Here is a 20,070-nt window from a genome sequence, read left to right on the forward strand (position 1 = left end):
GAGTCTCGGTATGCTTTTCTCTTTCCTTCTAGTTGTAGAAATTCCACTCAGCCAGCCTTCCTGTGGTTCTGGATGATGTCCGTTATGTCTTTTAGTTGTATTTTTGAAGTGGTTGTGCGAGGCAGCAATCTCCGGTGTTTACCTATTCCGCCATCTTGGTTTCTCCAGATACTCGACTCTTATTCTGAGTTGGCAGCATCTCAAAGCTTCCCTGGCTTTAAACAGTGAATGTGTTGGCCTTAGCTCATGTTCTTGGATTTGTGATGGAGACTTCATTTATGGGCACTGCCAATTTTGTTCTGTTGTGACTTTCCATAATGCCCCAGTGCTTACTGGGTAAGAATTTTAATCTTTACACTCAATACCTTGTGTTCCTATTAAAAAGATGAAAACAAAAATGAAGGAAAAATACATTATGGCCTCATTAGCCTTGGTTCAGGGTACAAAAAATGGTAGGCAGTGGTTCTTAACTGGATAATTTTGCCTTCAGATGACATTTGGCAATGTCTGGAGACATTTTTAAAAAATATATGTATTTTTATTGATTTCAGAGGAAGGAAGAGGGAGAGAGAATCATTGATTGGCTGCCTCCTACATGCCCCACACTTGGGATTGAGCCTGCAATCTGGGCATATGCCCTGACTGGGAATCAAACTGTGACCTCCTGTTTCTTAGGTTGATGCTCAATCACTGAGCCACGCCAGCTGGACTCTGGAGACATTTTTTATTGTCATGAATGGAGGGAGGGGTAAAGGCCAGGGGTGCGGCTAAACATTCTACAATGCACAATACAGCCCTTCTCCCGCCGCACACAACAAAGAATTATTTGGCTTAAAGTGTCAATAGTGCTAAGATAGAGAAACCCTGGGTAGGAGAGAGGATGAGAGTGAGAAGGAAACCATTTCAGGGTCCTGTCCATCTTTGTCTTAGTTAGAGAATAGGATTAGAGAAGGTGAGGAGTTTCCTTATCAATCTGCATATACTCAAAAACTTGTTGGAAAATATTCCTTTGTGTATATCACATTGTATTACAGTTTACTGGTTTTACATGTTTCTCTTATACTATAAATATGATAACTTGAAGATAGGTATTAAATCTGGATATTCATTTTTGTATCCCCAGAACTTAGTATGGTGTTTAACCTGACATATCACTCAAATCTATGATTGAATGAGTAGGATGAATTAATAACTAATTGTCCTAATACTATACCTGTAGCTCATACTCATTAAACCCAGAATAAATTTCTGAGGATTCTAGTGGATCTATCTAATATCTCTGATACCTGACACTTATCTTCAATGTATAAAAGGCTTAATATGTAATTGCCTAGCACACTACTTTATTTCTGGGAATGTGAACCAGGTTAATGTTACATGTTTGTTTTATGCAAATGAATACACATAAAAACTAAAATTTGGAAGTTTTCTTTAGCACCTATACATATTTCTATATGGACCTTCGGGTCTGCCTCTGATATTGCCAAGCCAGGAACAATCAATTACTACTGTCTTCAAAGATACCTCTTATTTCATTGACTGGAAGAAGTACCACTTGTGTGTGGTGCCCAGTTTGGATCTCAATTTGGATAGAGGTATATCTCCCTCTCTTTGCACAGGAATCAAGAAAACTGGAGAATATCAGAGAAATGCAAGGAAACAAATACCAGGTGTAAGTTTGAGAGACCACTTGCAGTGAGGCAAATGGTGTCAAGAGGCAAAGCCCCCATCAGAGTTGAGCCGTTTTTTGCATTCCATATTGATGCTGGTTCTTCTCTCACTTCCTCTTTTGCCTCCTCTATTCCCGGAGTAGCCAGTGGCCTTCATCTTCTAGGGACTTGTTCAGAGGGTTTCTGTTGTACCTTAATCCATCAGTTCTGGGGTTTTATAAAAGTAAGGGAGCAATTGCATCTTTGTGGAAGAGAAATGTTTCCTAATGAGATGAGAAAACCCACATATAATTACTTAGAAAAAAATTAAAACACCACATAAATACAAGGCAGGAGTATAAACCTTATAGTAATAAAGCTAGGAACCTGGCGGTAATATTCACGTAGAGCCTAACCAATACTAGTTTTGGGTGAATCATGTTGAAAGTTGGATGCTTAAAACCTAGACTAACAAATAAAACTGGGAAATGGGTATATACAACCATGAGTTGATGTCTAGGAAGTTTACAGTCTTGAGCTTGACTGTTGTTAGCTAGAATCCTTTGACATTTGGAAGGTAATCTGGTCAATTGTATCCTGAGGAAGACGACCATTAGGGAAGAGGTATTGTGACTGGCATGAGAAGGTTGAAGCCTCCTGGGATGGTCAGTGTCTCAGGGGAATGATGGAATCTTCATCAAGGAAGTAAGCCTTGGGGTAAGGCTATTTTTTCTTAAGTAGTAGTTATTCCAGAGGTTGGATTGAAAGGAGGGTGTCCTTGGACAGGGTCTCTGGAGGTAAGAGGTTTTGTGAAGAAACAATGTTTGGTCTTAACAGGATGTCATGTTATTAGGATTTTAAAATCTCTAGGGCTCTCCATATCTTCTTTTCTCTTTCATTTTTATTTTCATGTTTTATTGATTTCCTTTATTTTTTGTCAATTTGTGATGCCTAAACTTTCTCATTTAATTTTGGAGATGAATAATGTAGAAAATGCCCCTTGTCTCATCTCCCCCCCCCCCCTTTACACTGAAGGACAGACCAGGATCCCATGGAGGTACTTTTCTATATGGATCTGGGTGGAATTAAGGGTTATCCTGATTGTATTCTAAAGGATAAAGGTGCTAGAAAGTGACCACAGGGCATCAGATTACTTGGGAATTCACGTAGTATTCTGATTATAAGCACAGATTTTGGAGTCAGTTTAAAACAGTTCTACCACTTACTCTCTCATGTTGGGCAACATATTTAACCTCTCTATGCCTCTCCTCTTATCTGTAAAAAGGCATAAGAATAGGTCCTATGCCATAGTGTTGTGAAGTCTAAATGTTGAGATAGTACATATAAAGAATTTAATATTGTACATGGCATATAGTAAGCATTCCATACAAGTTAGCTGTTATCATTACTCAGGCTTGACTCTCACCTCTGCCGCTTACTAGTGATACCTACCTTAGAAAGTTGTATAAGGGATGCATGAATTTATTATTTAATGCTTCTCAGCAAGTGCTAAGGAGTGCTGTTTGGTTTGCATCTTGCACACCTAGTTGTTTTGATGTTCTTCCTGAGAATCACTTTATTTGCTTCCATCCTGTGGATAGAGAAATAAATTCAGGAGAAGGCAGTGTTCAAATTTAGATTTATCTCAGATTTTTCTCTTTTTGAGGTATAGGTTCTTTATTCAGTTAGCATTTTGAGGGCTTTATTTATCTTAGAATAATGTGCAATACCTTGTTCTCTAGATATGGTGCTTCCAGATGTGAGTTATCAGGTGGAATCCAGCGAGGGGGATCAGTCTCAAAATATGGACCTTCAGGGGCAAACTCTGCTGCTCATTCTCTTTGTGGATTTCCACAGTCAGTGTCCAGTCCAGCAAATGGAACTCTGGGGTAGGTATAAGAGAATTGGGCTGCCAGCATGGGTGTGCTTACATGTTAAGAGAATAAAGAAAAGGAGACTTTACCCCAGCCAATGTGGCTCAGTGATTGAGCATCAACCCATGAACCAGGAGGGCCAGGTTCAATTCTTGGTCAGGGCACATGCCCGAGTTGCGGGCTTAATTCCCAGTTGGGGCAGGCAGGAGGCAGTCGATCAATGATTCCCTCTCAACATTGATGTTTCTGTCTTTCTGATTGCCACATATACCTCTGAAAAGGGAGAAATTGTCCTTTAGGCGTACAAGGGGGAGCCTTGGGTGCTTATCTCATAGATGGGTGATAACCTGTTTTCAGAAAGGTTCTCTCTGTTAGAGGTTAAGCAATGATTTCACTGTTTTGTGGTCAATGAAAAACATGCATCAGATTCACCTGGAATATTTGAAAATGTCAGCTTCCTGTACCAAGGATTAACTCATTATTTTGCTATAATGTAAAAATCTAGTACAATTCAAGAATTTGCATTTTTAACAAGATTCTCAGGTGATTCTTAAATATAGTAAAGTTTGAAAACACTGAGTATGAGTGGGAGTTGGCTTACACATTTTAATCCAATAGCCCCTGGAAGGTAAGTGTGTTTCTCAGTGCCTTCTAAACTGTGAAGGAAGTAGCAAAAAGTAGAGCTTATAAGCTTCTGGGGGAAGGTTGATAACCTTTCTTTTGTGTTCCTGGTATGTCTCTCTGTTCTTTCTCTGTGGGCTGATGCTTTTGCCTGGGATTCTGTTCTTTGGGCATTGATGTGGCCCTTCTCCCACTGAGTCATAGGAGAAATGAGACAGCCAACAACCCCAGATCAGCAGAGCTCATGTTGCCTGGTACCAGCTATGTAATGAACAAACCATTGTCAGCTGTGGGATTCTTCCTGCTGCCTACCACCCATGCCACTCTTCTCTTTCCCCATCATGTGTATATTCTTTAGAAGACAAACACTGCTTCCCTGGGCTCTGATTTGCAATTCTTTATTTGAGGAGCTGGTGTTCTTTGGTGCCCCACTATTCCATTCATCAAGGCCCTGGAATGGGAACATAGAAGAGACCTAAACTAAAGAGGCTTCTAGCAGGGAAGTCAAAGGTGAAGAAGCCTAGGGTTGTTATCTGGCTGTGCTCACATGGTAGAGGCTGATAAGAGGAGCAGTTTAGTATTGTGGAAAGGATTTCAGGGTACAATCAAGACACCTGAGTTTAATTTTGGTACTGCAATGAAATTCCTCAATTATTTTTGGGAAGCAAGTTACATAAATCACTTGATCCTCCTTTTTATAAACAGGGTAGGGCAAAAGTAGGTTTATAGTTCAGAGTATATGAAACACAGTTTATTCTTGTATTATTAATTATTATATTATTTTCCATAAGAACAGCTGTAATCCTACATTTGCCCCACCCTTTATTTAACATAAGATTATTAGGCTAGGTGATATCAAAGGCCCTTTCAAGTCTAAAGACCCTCTTAAGACAAAATCTGTGATATTTTGGCCCTAGCTGGTTTTCTGAGTGGTTAGAGTATTGGCCTGCATCGGGTCAAGAGCACGTACCTCTATTGCAATCTCAATCCCTGGCCCTGATTGGGGCATGTACAAGAGGCAACCAATCAATCACATCTCTCTCTCTCTCTCTCTCTCTCTCTCTCTCTCTCTCTCTGTGTGTGTGTGTGTTTCTTTCTATCTAAAAATCAATAAATAATCTCCCTCTCTCTCTCCCTCTCCCTCTCTCCTTTCCTCCCTCCCTTCCACTCTCTAAAAATTAATGGAAAAAATATCCTTGGGTGAATATTAACAACAACAACAAAAATCTGTGATATTTTGGCTTTTTTATTTAGATCTGCTAACAGGAACACCATATTCAATCTTCTTTAGGACGACATAAAATAAAATCTGATACCATGCTCTGAATCTATTGAACATATCTATGAACTCATATTCCTCAGAAGCCAGTGTCACCTATCAATCTTGTAGTACTGTGATAGTTTAAACACCTCTGTTTAGCTTGACTTTAAAGGCCTGCAGCATCTCAGGTAGTTGTATTCAGTACTGGATTAAATGAAAATGAATTGCTGCATTAATAAAAAGAGTATCTTTTAAAATTTCCTTACACATCTGGTAGTTTAGGACTAGCCTTTGAAGAAGATGTACTATGAGGGTAAGTAGGTATAGATATATGGATATAGATATAATAATTTTTCTTTTTCCCCCCTCTTTTTTTCGTATACCCTTGAAAGCTTTCTCTAGAGCTCCTTTTAGGAAACAGATTGTGTAGAACTACAGTCTGCTTCCAGTGTCTTAAAAAACCACTTAATTGGCCTTCTGCCCACCTTGTCATGGTAACTTTTCTATGATTAACTTGTTATTTTGCCACAACGTTAAAGGCATCTGTTAGTATCTACAGTTTTAGGAAGAAACTTGTAGCTTTTTAATTAAATATCTGCTTTTAAAAGGTTTCTAGCTGATTTCTTGAGGCTATTCTTAGAATCAAACTGTAGAAAATAGTAATTCAAATGACATCATCATAGCAATAGCAGTATTTTTCCTTTGAATATTACAATGTACATTTTAAAACATTTCATTTACGTTATCCCAGTTTATCTGCACAAAATACCTGTGAGAACAGGTGATAGAAAGCCATTTTCTGTATTTAAGTGAGAAAAGTGAAGTGATTTGTCACTACTAGTTGGTAGTGGAAATGACCCTAGAATCTATGTTCCCTGATTCCAGTTCCAGGCCCCTTTTGAGCAAACCACATATTACTTTTCCTTTCAGTAAAGCAACATGGCCTCATGGTAGAAAATGTTCTGCTGCCTTGCATTCTTAATGCAACCCTGAGAAAGCCAACCAGCCATAAGCTGTTTCACTATTGAATATTTGAACAGACTACCCAGTGGAGAGTACAAAAACACTGAAAAAGGGAAGATTAATTAAGAAGCATTTTCTCCATGTGTCCTATAGGGGGAATTTGTCTTCCTTTGTTTCATCAGGATCATCAATGCTAGCCTATTGTTTGATGACATATTTCGCCCAACTCTCTCACATTTTAGCTTTTCTGAATGATGCTGAGCAGTGGTACCTATGATTACTTTATCAGAGATAGTCTCCCATTTAAAAAGACCTTTTACCGGCAGTTTTTAGAGTAGTGTTGTGAGTTTTAACTTTTTCTGTACCACAGCACATCTGAAAGGATTGGCGACACACTGGCAATAATTGGCTCACCATGACGGTGCTGCTCAGAGAGGAGTGCAGTAGGGTTAAACACTACAGGAGGCGTTCTCTCTCTTTCGGAGTCACTAGTATCGTTGTTTGTAGTATGTGGTATATATTGATGTTTCTGATAGGACTTAAACAGGACCCCACACTGGTTTCTTCAAAAATAATGTTAGCCCTGGCTGGTGTAGCTCAGTTAGTTGGGCATCATCCTGTGCTCTGAAAAGTTGCTGATTGGGTTCCCTGTCAGGGCACGCCCCTCACCCCCAAATGTCATTGTTCACTTTAGTTTTCCTGAGCTGTCTTTCATTTGTAAGTGGGAATTGGGTGAGTTTGTACCTTGTTGGGGTATGTAGTCTAAGAAAGTAATTATTTGTGGGTAGGAGTGAACCAGCACATGAGCAACAGCTTTGAAGTGGTCATGCTCACTCAGGGCTACGAACATTCTTCCTTCCTTTAGGAATTCACACTTTGCTCACAGCTCATCTCAGTACCATCCTCCAAGAGAGCCACAGCGTGGTGCAAGATTCCATCCAGTTTGCTGTGGACCAGGCCTTGGAGCAGCATCACCAGGCTGCCAAGGTAATGAGAAATTCACAGTTTTCTTTCTCCTACTCTCTCCATGAAAATGATAGCTAGAATATATGGTAGATAGGGCCTGAGACCCTGTCCTTCCTAATGCCTCTTCCTCTCCTCTTTTGTCCCCTGAGCTGATCGTGTACACTGCATCTAGCCTAGGAACTCAAGCTTGAACTTACATGGGTCACTGTAACTAGCTTGCTTAGCTTTACCCCCCAGTAGGTAAGTTTTACTAAATAGGGGTGAAATAATAGAGAAAAGTGACTCATAATGCACCCCTGCCTTACCCACATCTCCCTTCCCCACACATCCTTCTGGAGCTACTGCTCCATGGATCTTACATCTGCCCCCATTTCCTAGCCCTTATAACACCACTTTCTCTTTCCTTACTTTCTGAATTTCTTCATCCTGTGTACTTTTGGTAACATATTTCTTCTTTTATATGGCCAAAACAACCACACTAAGAAACCAAAGCTTAATGCTTTTTGTTTTTAAATTGGAAGCGTATCTATTTAATGACCCAGTGTCTTATTGCTTGTCTTTTCTGAATGTGTGTGTGTCAGTGAATCATCCCTGTGAAATGAGAAAACATTTTTTACTTCTTTCAATCCTAAGTGTCCTTTACATGTCATGGTTTCAGTAACTATTGTTGATGGAGGGGGAAGAATTGTGAAATCTCGCTCTGGCTGAAATCTTTGGTCTCTTTGGGATTCTCTGAACCAGCAGATTGTGGTCTCCCCTTACTTGTTATGTTTCCTAGGTTCATCAGAAACTCCAGACCTCACTCTCTGTGGCTGTGAATTCCATCATGAGTATTGTGACTGGCAGCACCAGCTGCAGCTTCCGAAAGATCTGCCTTCAGGCTCTTCAAGTTAGTAGGAGACTGGGGATGCTTTAAAGTGCCAGGGATTTGATGACATTACGCCTGTCTTAGTAATATGTACAGTGCTTTTAGGAATGTTACTGAATTAGATCCTATTGTGATCCTATGTAGTACCAGGCCTATGGTAAGTGGAGAGAGAGAGAGAGAGAGAGAGAGAGAGAGATCTCAATGTGAGAGAGAAACATCAATTGGTTGCCTCCTGTACACGCCCTGACCAGGGATAGAACCTGCAACTTAGGAATGTGCCCTAACCGGGAATCCAACCCACAACCTTTTGGTGTTCGGGATGATGCTCCAACCAACAGAGCCACCTGTGGTGAGTGTTTTAAGAAATATTTGTGGAGCCCTGGCTGGCGTGGTGCATGAGGGAGGCAACCAATCAATGTGTCTCTCTCATATCAATGTTTCTCTCTCTCTCTCTCTCTCTCCCTCTCTCCCTCCCTCCCTCCGTACCTTCCTCCCTCCCTCCCTCCCTCCCTCTCTCCCTCTCTCCCTCTCCCCCCTTCTTTCCACTCTCTCTAAAAATCAATGGGAAAAATATTCTCAGGTGAGGATTACCAAAAAAAGGATAAATATTTGTTGAATGGATTGTGGTGTGTATACTATTTTATAAATGAGAAAACAAGTTATTTAAAATTTCTACTTCCTTTAGGTCACACAACTAGTTATGAGCAGAGCTAGGATTAGATCAGTGATTCTCAGTTCCTTGTTGAAGAATGTTCTATTACCTCATGGTGACAGGATACATTGAAAATAACTGAGCAGCCATCAGTATGATATTTATCTGGCAGTATGGAATGGTATATAACAGGTTTGGGAATCAGAGGCCTATGTTCAAATCTTGGCTTATTTACTTACTAGCTATGTGGATTTAGGCCTGTACTTAATTTCTCTGAGCTTCATCTATAAATTGGAAAAATTAATAGTACCTCAGAGAGTGATTATGAGGGTGAGGGCTCAATGTGAAAGTGCATAACATATGGTAGGTTCTCAATAGATGTTAGTTTCTTTCCTTCCTTTTGGGAATGTGTGCTAACCATTTGGTATTATTAATGGGGATAACACATTTATTCCATATCTGTGGCTTTATTTCTTAAACTTTTTTTGAAAATAATATACACATTACATTTTATTTTATTTTAATATATGTTTATTGATTTCAGAGAGGAAGAGAGAGGGAGAGATAAAAACATCAATGATCAGAGAGAATCATTGATCAGCTGCCTCCTGCACACCCCTCACTGGGGATTGAGCCTGCAACCCAGGCATGTGCCCTGACCAGGAATTGAACCATGACCTTGTGATTCATAGGTCGGCACTCCATCACTGAGCCACACTGTGTGGGCTACACATTACATTTTAAATAATAACTTATAAACTTTATCACTCTAATTTAACATTTTGGCATATTATCTCATATATTACATAGCTGTAACCAAAGTGTTCTGTATTCATATATAACTTGACTTTTCCCTGTTTCAGCTGTCTTAGAATTTGTATTGTTACCTAGTATTCCACTATGTCAGTTTAACCTAATTTAATAAAACATTCCCCTAATGATAAACATTTACGTTGTTTACATTCCTTTTGCCAGTATAAATAGTGCTTTAGATAATATCTTCTACTTTCTGAATTCCTTCATCCTGTGTACTTTTGGTAACAAATTTCTTACTTCATACAGCCCCCTTTTCAAGGAAAAAACAACCACATTAAGAGACCAAAGCTTAAAGCTTTTTGTTTTTAAATAATGTGTTATTGTTTGTAACTGTAGCTGTCTTGCTTCTTTTGAATTATTTCCTAGAATAAATTTCTGCAAGTAGAGATGCTAGGTCAAAGAGTGTAACACTTTTATAATCTAGTGCATTTTATCATAGTTTCAACTTTCTGGGTCATGTGGACAGTATAGGGGGAGTGAAAAGAACACTCTACTGGCCATCTTATGTCATCCCTAACTTTGGTACTAACTAGATGTGAGATCTTGGGTTGGTCACCGCTTTTTGAATTTCTGTTTTCTCATCTGTACATCTAATATGTTGCATTAGGTGATTATTCTGGTCCCCTTTACTTCTGACATCCTACAATTTTTTATACTAAAAGGTAGAGGCTGTTACCCATTCCTTAATGCAAACTGTATTATTTTGTTTATTTCCTCCCTAAAAGATTTACCTAAGGAAAAGTTCTTATACCAGCCTTAGTTGTTCAGTGGAACTTTTGCTCTCTTGGAACTTCTTTTAGAGGGAAGCAGTTTACAAAACCCATTCACAAACAGATGGATCCATGGGATATTTATGTCTTATAGAGATAGGAGGAAAAAAAGCACCTTGTTTGAAAGATCTTGGTTAGGTAACAGAAATTGGAAGAAATATAGGAACCACTACTACCTGTTTAATGCCAAGTATTTCAGGCCTTCTTTCTACTTCTCCTGTGCCCACAGGAACTAACAAAACTCCTAACATGACGTGAGCAGTGTCTGTGGTTTGCCTTCCTATTTGTCTTGTCCCCTTTCCATATAAACTTCCTGTGGGTACTTCTTTTTTGGGTGCCAATACTGGAACTTAACACATTCTATCTCTGACACATTTTAGGCAGCTGACACACAGGAGTTTGGGACCAAACTGCACAAATCATTTTATGAAGTCACCCAGCACCAAGTTCTTCACCACTGCTCATGTGAGGTGAAGCAGGTAATTGTAAAGTAATAATCAGTTCTTTGGTGGAAATGTTCCATATCGATGTATGAGAGCCCTGTATACAGGGTGGATAGGTACAGGTGCCTTAGATAACATAATCTGAGGTTAGCTTTTCAGCAAGGAAACCTGTGGTTTAGAAAAACTTCATAGAATGTAGTATTACATAGAGGTTAAGAGCATGGTTAGATGTTTCTCGATTTCTGTTTCTGTCACTCACCAGTTGTGTAGTATTATGGAACCTATTTAACCTTTATAAACCTCAGTTTCTTTATCAGTAAAGTGTTCTGATGCATACCCAAAGTGATTGTTGTGAGATTTGGGTAAAATAATGTATGTATGTAGACTGCTAAGCACATCACTACTCATAATGGTGATGATATGATAGAATTTTTATGTTTAGTTTTGCCTAATCAAACACATACTTTTATCTATTCACCTTTTTGGATGCTGAAGATATAGTGTTGCATTGGGGTCCCTACCCTCAAGAAGGTCACCTGGTTTTGTGACAGGCTCCTCTATTGAGTGAAGAGAAATTATAGCTAGGAAATTCTGTATCTCAATTTCAGGTGTTGCTGGTGGTAGTGTTCCAACTGAAGTCCATTCTTCTAGCTCTCTTGGCTCCAATCAGTAGGTTTGAATTTTCTGGAGCTAAAGTATAAGATGAGTAAATAAAAAAGATTATGGGTGAAATTATTATACAGTAACTTCAAGCCAAGATGGAGTAACGGGGACCAGATTTACCCTCCTCCCTGAAATAGCAAAAAATCTGGACACAACATCTGAAACAGTGGTTTTTAAGATACTGGGTATCGGACAATGAGTGGGCTAGTCATTCCTGAGAGATGAAAAACAAATGCAGTGAGCCCTGTGATTGCCCTAGCATACTGCCTACAGAAACTACGGAGGCCGTGGAGCAGGGAGAGGGAATCCAGTCATCTCCCTGAGTTGAATAGATGGTGTTGGGAATTCAAGGATGCCAAGGCAGCTAGAGTTTTCACGGCAGAGTACCAGAGAAGAGGGAGCTTCACCGAGAGAGAAATCTAGAGATATAGAGGCTCCCCCTCTGGTATTCAATTGAGTACTGATCAGCTCATTCATGTGGAGAAACTATCCAGGTAAAGAACCATCTAGAAGGAGTAGAGGGAACAATATGAAGAGCTCACACAGAGATAGGACTAGTTACTATTCCCATAAACCAGAGAGGAAAGCTTATAATTTATAGAGCATCAGGTGGAACCCTAAGAAAGGTCTTGTCTCAGGAATGGAGGAAGTTAAACCTACGATAAACACTCCTCTGGTCCTGCCTTAAAGAGCTTAAAAACAGAAGCAAGACCTAAAAGGATCAAGTGTTTCCAAGGAATTCGGTGGCATCACAGAACAAAGTTCAAAAATATTTATAGGAATACAAAAATACCAGCATCCATCAAGGTAATAGTCACAGTGCCTTGCATCCAATAAAAAAAATTAACAGGCATGGTAAGGAACAGGAAATACAACCCACAATGAAGAGAAAACTCAGTTGGTCAACCAACTATTCAATTAGAAGTTTTCCAGAACCGACAGAGAAAATATAATTAGTAGACAAAGACATTGAAGCAGTTATTATTATAATTGTATTCCATATGTTCAGGAAGATGGAGAAAAGAGTGAACATGTTATGTAGTTCAAAACATTACCACAGTATTCAGAATATTTATAAACTCTCAAAACTCAATAAGAAAACAACCCAATTTTTTAAATGGGCAAAAGATTTGAACACACATTTCACAAAAGAAGAGAAACAGCAAATAAACATATGAGAAAGATGCTCAACGTCATTAGTCATTAGGGAAATACAAATCAAAACCACAATAAGATACCATTTCACACCCACCTGGAGTAAAAAGGCTGCCATACCAGGTGTTGACAAGGATGTGAGGACCTGGAATTCATATACCCTATTTGTAGGAATTAAAAATGGTACAACCACTTTAGAGAACAGTTTGGCATACAACCCAGCTATTCTCCTAGGTATTTACCCAAAAGAAATGAAAGCATATGTCCACACAAAAACTTACACATTAATGTTCATGGCATCTCTGACATATTTCTAATAGCCAGAAACCAAACAGCCCGGTGTCGACAGGTAAATGGATAAACAATTGTGGTATATCAATTCAAGGGACTACTCAGCAATAAAAGAAATGGACTGTTGATACACAAAATAGCATGGATCTAAAGTATAAGATGAGTAAAAAAAAATAGCCATACTGAACTTTTTTAAAACCTAGAAATACAAGAGTACATACTATTATTTTTATGTAAAATCCTATAAAATGCCAACTAAGCTATAGTTACAGATCAGTAGTTGCTTGAAGATGGAAAGTATAGGAGTTGGAGGGAGTCATTTTTAAGGGCAGAAGAAACTTTTGAGGGAGATGATTATGTTCATTATCTTGATTGTGGTGATGGTTTCACAAGTATGTACATATGTCAAAACTTATCAAATTGTATACTTTATGTATGTAGTTTGTTGTATGTATGCAAGTTACTAGTATGTCTCAAACTTGTTTTTAAAAATTACAGACACTGTTTTTAAGAGAATAACAGGACCTTTAGCACTTCTGCTCTTCTTTCTCTCCCTCTCCTACTTCTGTTTGCCTGATTGGATGAGGAAGTTGAGATGCCCAGGCACCTAAGGGTTGCAATGAAACCTCCGTAAATGCTCCCTTTACCACACCTTTTTCCATGGCTATATGTACCTTCTAGGAAGCACCTTCCTAGGAATGTATCAGTTGTTCCATTCCATTGGTTCACTGCAAATGCTCTTGCTGGTTTCCCTCCAACTTGGAAAGCTGCTTCTCACAACTTGAACAAATAAAAGTGAATGTCCATTGTATCAGTTTCCCATGGTCGCTGTAACAAGTTACCATAAACTTGGTGTTTTAAAAACAACAGAACTTTATTATCTCAGTTCTGGAGTCCAGAAGTCTGAAATCAAGGTGTTAGCAGGGCCATCCCCCCTCCAAACACTCTAGGGGAGAATCCTTCCTCGCTCCTACTAGTTTCTGTTGGCTCCAGATGATCTTTGGCTCATCACTCCAATTATCTGTCTCCATCTTCACATGCCCTTTCCCTTTTGTCTCGCAGATTCCCCTCTGACTTCCTGTCACTGGATTGAGGGCCCACTCTGACTCCACCATGGTCTTATCTTGAGGTCCTTAATCTGCAAAGACCCTTTTTACAAATAAGGTCATATTCACTGGTTGGAGGGGGGGGGGGCGGCAGGGGGGGGTGGCGGTAAGACTTAGAGATCTCTTTTGATGGGCCACTATTCAATTTAATATAGCCATCCATATCTTCAGATTTCTAGGGATAGGTCAGGCTAAGGCATGTGCTATTATCATAGCACCTGGGATAGATGGGCAGGACCTAGAAGTATTTAAGGCTGTGACGTCCTTTTGCTTGGGCCTCTCCTATGTCCTAGTGAGATCTCAAAAGGAAATAATCTGACCTCTTTGGTCCCATTCTGTTGCTATAGTGATGACTCATAGCTTCAGGGCCATTCATAGCCCAATTAACTTGGCAGATGGCTAGTGAACCTAAGGTTCATGATTCTGTGCCAAGATTTACACTTTAATTTCCACAAAGATCCTGTGAGGTAGGTTGTGGTTTTTCCATTTTATAGGTGAAGAAAATGGTTAGAGAAATTTTCTAATTTGCCCAGAATCACAGTCAATAAATGGCAAGGGTTGGATTTTTACAGAGGTCTCCTGGCTCTGAAGCTTAGTAACATTGTTACCTCATAGGACTGGATCAGAAGCCCAGTGAAGATGAGTAATCAGAGGCATTGAGTAGAATTCATGCTTCTCCACTAAAGATTGTTACTGTTTTCCTCTGATAATGGCCACTTAGTGATAACTTCTGTGGTTGTTATTGTTGTTAATCCTCACCAGAGGATATTTTTCCATTGATTTTTAGAGAGTGGAAGAAAGGGGGAGAGACAGAAACATGGATATGAGAGAGACACATCGACTGGTTGCCTCCCACATGAGCCCTGACCAATGCCTGCAACCTGGGTACATGCCCTTGACTGGAATCGAACCTGGGACCCTTCAGTCTGCAGGCCAACTCTCTATCCACGGAACCAAACTGGCTAGGGCTAGTGATAACTTTTTAATGGCACAAGAGTGGCACCCAGTGGCTTAGCTAAAAATTACAAGATCAATGATAATAGGTCAAATTCTTTTACCTCTAGACCAGCAGTTCTCAACCTGTGGGTCGCGACCCCTTTGGGAGTCCAACAACCCTTTCACAGGGGTCGCCTAAGGCCATCGGAAAACACATATATAATTACATATTGTTTTTGTGATTAATCACTAGGCTTTAATTATGTTCAATTTGTAACAATGAATATACATCCTGCATATCAGATATTTACATTACGATTCATAACTAGCAAAATTGCAGTTATGAAGTAGCAACGAAAATAATTTTATGGTTGGGGGTTACCACAACATGAGGAACTGTATTTAAAGGGTCGCGGCATTAGGAAGGTTGAGAACCACTGCTCTAGACCAACCAGTCCCTCAGTTTCCATTTCTAAACAGGTAAAGTAGATGTGCTGACCTCTGGAGTGGTAAAGAATAACACCATCTGTGGCCATTATATAGCTTATGGAGGATGGAAGAAATGAGAGAATATATTTTTAGAGTTTTCTAGAATATATGCAGGGAAAGGTTATGCCAGGAATGGAGATTTTCAGCTTGGGTATTGAAACAGCAGACAGTGGGCTGTGAAGCAGTCAGTAAGATAGTACTCCAGGGCTTCCTGTCGCAGATGTATGTAGGAACTGAAAACTGAAACTCAAGTAGGATCAATAACAGGAAGGCAGCTTTCTGAGGAAAAGTATTGTAATCTGGGGTGGGGTGGAGGGGAGAGCAAAACTAAATGTCTCAGAGTGTTAAATCCAAGGAGGTGTATCCAAGGATAGCTAGGTCCGTCTTATCTGGGGAACCTGCTGATGAAGGGTACACAAGGCTCCTCTGAGCCTCAGTGCTTTATATCTGAATGTGGCTATTTCCTTGTAGACCAATATCAAGATAGGAGGTTTATCTATTATATGAGATTTTTCTAGGCTAGAGTGAAATAAAAGAATAAACTTTATCTCAAAGAAGAAAAAACGTGGGGGATGGGAATAATATTTGGAAATTTTCCTAATGCTATTTCTTTTTTCACATCTTTGGGGCCATCTTTACCCCTTCTATGTTCCCTGGAATATAATTACTTAGAAATGGAAACTTATTTTAGTAAACAGTATGATATAATATTTATTTTTATTCCGTTATAATTCATGTTCCACAAATTTTACCATTTTAAATTGTACAAGTCAGTGGTTTTAAGTATATTTACTATTTGTGCAACCATCACCACTAAATTCAAGAATATCTCCATCATGCCAAAAAGAAAACCTGTACCTGATTTGCAGCCAGTACCAAATTCTCCTACTCCCATCCCTTGGTAACCACTATTCTACTTTCCATCACTATGGATTTGCCTGTACTGGGCATTTTATATAAATGGAACATACAGTAAGTGGCCTTTTGTATCTGGCTTCTTTCACTTAGCATAATGTTTTTAAGATTCATCCATGTTATAACATGCAAGAGTACTTCATTCCTTTTTATGGTTGGTTGGACTAGAGGCCCAATGCGTGGATTCTTGCACCAGTGGGGTCCCCCGGCCTGGATTCATCCAGGATGTGTTCGGCCCCTCTTGTCCAGCCCCAATTGGCCGGATCCCAGCAGCAAGCTAACCTACCAGTCAGAGCGTCTGCCCCCTGGTGGTCAGTGCACGTTATACCTACCGGTCGAACTGTCAAATGGACGCTTAGGCTTTTATATATAGAGATAATATTTCATTGTATGGATGTATAGTAGTCCCCCCTTATCTGCAAGGGATACATTCCAAGACTCCCAGTGGATGCATGAAACTGGGAATAGTACCAAACCCTATATATACTATGTTTTTCCCTATGCATGCATACCTTTTCATTTAAATGAATTAATGTTTTTACACAAGCACTGTGATACACCAACAGTCAATCTGATAACCAAGATGGCTATTAACATGCAGGGAGTGTCTACAGTGTGGATATGCTGGACAAAGGGAGGGTTCATGTCCTAAGTGGGATGGAGTGGGACAACATGAGTTTTCATCACACTACTCAGAATGGTGTGCGATTTAAAATTTATGAATTGCTTATTTATGGAATTTTCCATTTAATATTTTTGGACTGAGGTTGCCCATGGGTAACTGAAACCACAGAAAATGAAGCCGTGGATAAGTGCAACATTTTATTCCTCCCTTTATCAGTTGGTGAACATTTTTGTTATTTCCACTTTTTGGCTATTACGAATAATGCTGCTATGAACATTTTTTGTGTGGATATGTTTGTACTTCTCTTGGGTATATATCTAGTAAAATTGCTGGGTCATAACTCTGTATCTAACTTTTTGAGGAACTTCCAAACTATTTTCCAAACCGGCTGCATCATTTTACTTTCCCACCAATACTATATAATGGTTACAATTTTTCCATATCCTCACCAATACTTGTTATTGTCTACTATTATCATCATTATAATGGTTATAAAGTATCTAATAGTGGTTTTGATTTACATTTCTATAATGACTAATGACGTTAATCATCTTTTCATGTGCATATTGGGCATATGTATCTCTGGAGAAATGTCATTCAATTCCTTTGTCAAACCATTTTTTAATTGGATTATTTGTTGTTTTATTGCTGAGTTATATGAGTTCTTTATTCTTGATACAAATTCCTTATCAGATATGATTTGCAAATATTTTTTCCATTCTTATGTTGACGTTGCACTTTCTGTAGTGTCTTTTGAAGCGCAAAAATGTTAAACTTTGAAGAGGATATCTATTTTTATACACTTGTATTCTTGAAAAACAAGGAGCTAGAATTGGGTTTTGATCTTAGTATCTTTGTTTCCCTGTCCAAATTGAACCAAATGTGGCAGGGCTTTTAAAGGCTACTGAGGACTATAAAACGTGCCCTGTGGTCAGTCATATTTTTTGAGCATTTACCCTGTGCAAGGTACTATGCTAGATATAAAGAAATGTAAGCATGATGAACCTTACCTTTCAAGGAGTTTATGACAGAGAAAAATGGACATCGACATATAAAAATAATGAACAGGGGCATGCAGTAGCTACTACAGAGCCTGAGAAGTGGGGCAGACAGTAGGTGAGTGACCAGAGTTCAGAGGAGTAAGGAAATGCTGGAGTAAGCTGCAAAGGCTCTAACAAAAGGAAACCTTGGAAGTTGGAGGTGGGTAGGAGGATTCACATGAGCCTTCTGCAAAACTAACTTAGGACTTCTAATTTTTTAAGCAACTGCACCCAGAGAAAAATGATACAGAGGAGAGCACAGAGGGTGCACATGAGAACAGCAGCCCGGAGCTCCATGCAGGTAAGGTTTCAGCTTTTTAGTCAGCTCTGGATCAAAGCTGGGAAGTAAAAAGCCTAACTTCAAGGCCTTCAAACTGCACCTTTCACCATAGCAGTTTCCGCCTGGGATTTGGTTGGCTCCCACCACTACTATGGGTGTTCTGGGGCAGTAGAAGGCATTCCATCTCAAAAGCTGATATGATAGGACTAGCAAGTTCTCATAGCTTGTGTACTTATAGATGTGCATGATGGGGTGGGGCCCTGAATCCAGTTTGTTCATGTCTTTTCTTGATTATTAGTATTGATACTATAACTCCTTAGTTTTGTTTACCAATCTGTTTGGGGCTCTGGAGGCTGCTCCTGGGTGCAGACACCACCTTAACTTTGATGTGTTACGGGGAGGTGTCAGCGTATGTGATGTGATGGTGATCATACTGCAGGGCCAGGGATGAATACATGTAAATGGCTGGAAATAACCATAGACACTGGTGCCTGAACCTGTATGATGCAGGTGCCAGGCACTGTTCTGAATTTTTAAAATGTATAAATGCTCTTCTCAAAATAATACCTAGGTATAGGTACTATTATTTTCTCATTTTACAGATGAGGAAATTGAGGCCCAGGTGTTAATAAACCTACCCGAGGTCACACAGCTAGTAAATGGCAGAGCCAGAAATCAAACCCAGGCAACCTGGCTCATCTGTTTCTAATGGGGATGCATTGTCGGACAAAACAGTGCTTTAAATTTGCACAAGTGAGTCAATTAATAGGAAGGCTGCCTATTGGCACTGCCCAATACACTGAGAGAAGTGAGGTCAGATTTCGGGCAGGAGAATCAGCTTGGCAGGGAGGGAGGAGCTGGAAAGTGCAAACTCCACGAAGAATCTGTGCAGTGATCAAGTGAGGGCTTGGTAAAATCCACACGCCCCTTCTCAGGCTTAACTGAGGCGGAATAGAGAGACGTGATATCATTCTGCAGCCTCAGCCTGTACCTGAAGGCCTGGGGCTGCTGGGTTTTGATCAGGACAGGAACTGAAGAAACAGCTCTGAGGTGGGAGAGCTGAGAGCTGGGCCCAGCTCCTCCCTTCCCCCCGGGTTTCCCCCAAGGGCCTTTGCCAGCACAGGGCCAAGGGATGAGTGTGTGTTTTCTCCTAGGGACCAGCGGGCAAGTAGCCAACAAGAAGTTTAAGAAGGGCAGCCTCCACCAGGTCCTGGAGGGAACATGGGCTTTCCCCTCTGCCAGGGCCCCGAGTCCGTCAGAGCCTCCTCTGCGGCGTGGGGAGCCCCCCGCGGCCTCCATGACTCCTAGCGGAAGCAGGGCGGACCCCGGGAACGGCCCGGAGGTAATGAGGCGAGGGCTGCGCAGGGGAGGGCTGCGCAGGGGAGGGCGGGGACCTGGCCGCTACCGAGGCGTCCTCACTCCGAGCCCCGCTTCCTCTCGCAGGACGCACTGTGGCTGCAGGAAGTCTCCAACCTGTCCGAGTGGCTGAGTCCCAGCCCCTGAGCCAAGCGCTCTCCCCCGCGCCTCCGCATCGGCTTGGCAGATGTTGAGGACACGTGTAGTCTGTTGTTCAATAAACCTGCTCCGTGAGCTCTGGGTTTGTTTCAGTGTCGAGGGCGGGGCCGAGGACCCGCGCCGCCGGATGACGTAACCAGAGCTTCCCGCAGGCGCGGGCCGAGACAGCCGG

The 20,070-nt window shown here is 40.5% G+C and overlaps 1 protein-coding gene across 2 annotated transcripts in view; it reads left to right on the top strand.

Annotated features, from left to right (window-relative positions):
* The window catches only part of LOC102243045 (chromosome unknown open reading frame, human C11orf80), a 52,978-nt gene extending 32,914 nt beyond the window's left edge, over positions 1-20,064 (top strand). For both annotated transcript variants that reach the window (XM_014538087.1, XM_014538086.1), the window contains exons 8-15: positions 1,445-1,595; positions 3,392-3,538; positions 7,234-7,355; positions 8,113-8,223; positions 10,821-10,919; positions 18,326-18,404; positions 19,538-19,725; positions 19,827-20,064. In XM_014538087.1, coding sequence (XP_014393573.1) covers positions 1,445-1,595; positions 3,392-3,538; positions 7,234-7,355; positions 8,113-8,223; positions 10,821-10,919; positions 18,326-18,404; positions 19,538-19,725; positions 19,827-19,886 — 957 coding nt within the window. In that variant the 3' untranslated portion in view covers positions 19,887-20,064. The remainder of the gene's footprint in view (positions 1-1,444; positions 1,596-3,391; positions 3,539-7,233; positions 7,356-8,112; positions 8,224-10,820; positions 10,920-18,325; positions 18,405-19,537; positions 19,726-19,826) is intronic.
* The last annotated feature ends 6 nt before the right edge of the window (positions 20,065-20,070 follow it).

The sequence above is a fragment of the Myotis brandtii genome, unplaced genomic scaffold (assembly GCF_000412655.1).
Source record: "Myotis brandtii unplaced genomic scaffold, ASM41265v1 scaffold187, whole genome shotgun sequence".
Lineage (NCBI taxonomy): Eukaryota > Metazoa > Chordata > Mammalia > Chiroptera > Vespertilionidae > Myotis > Myotis brandtii.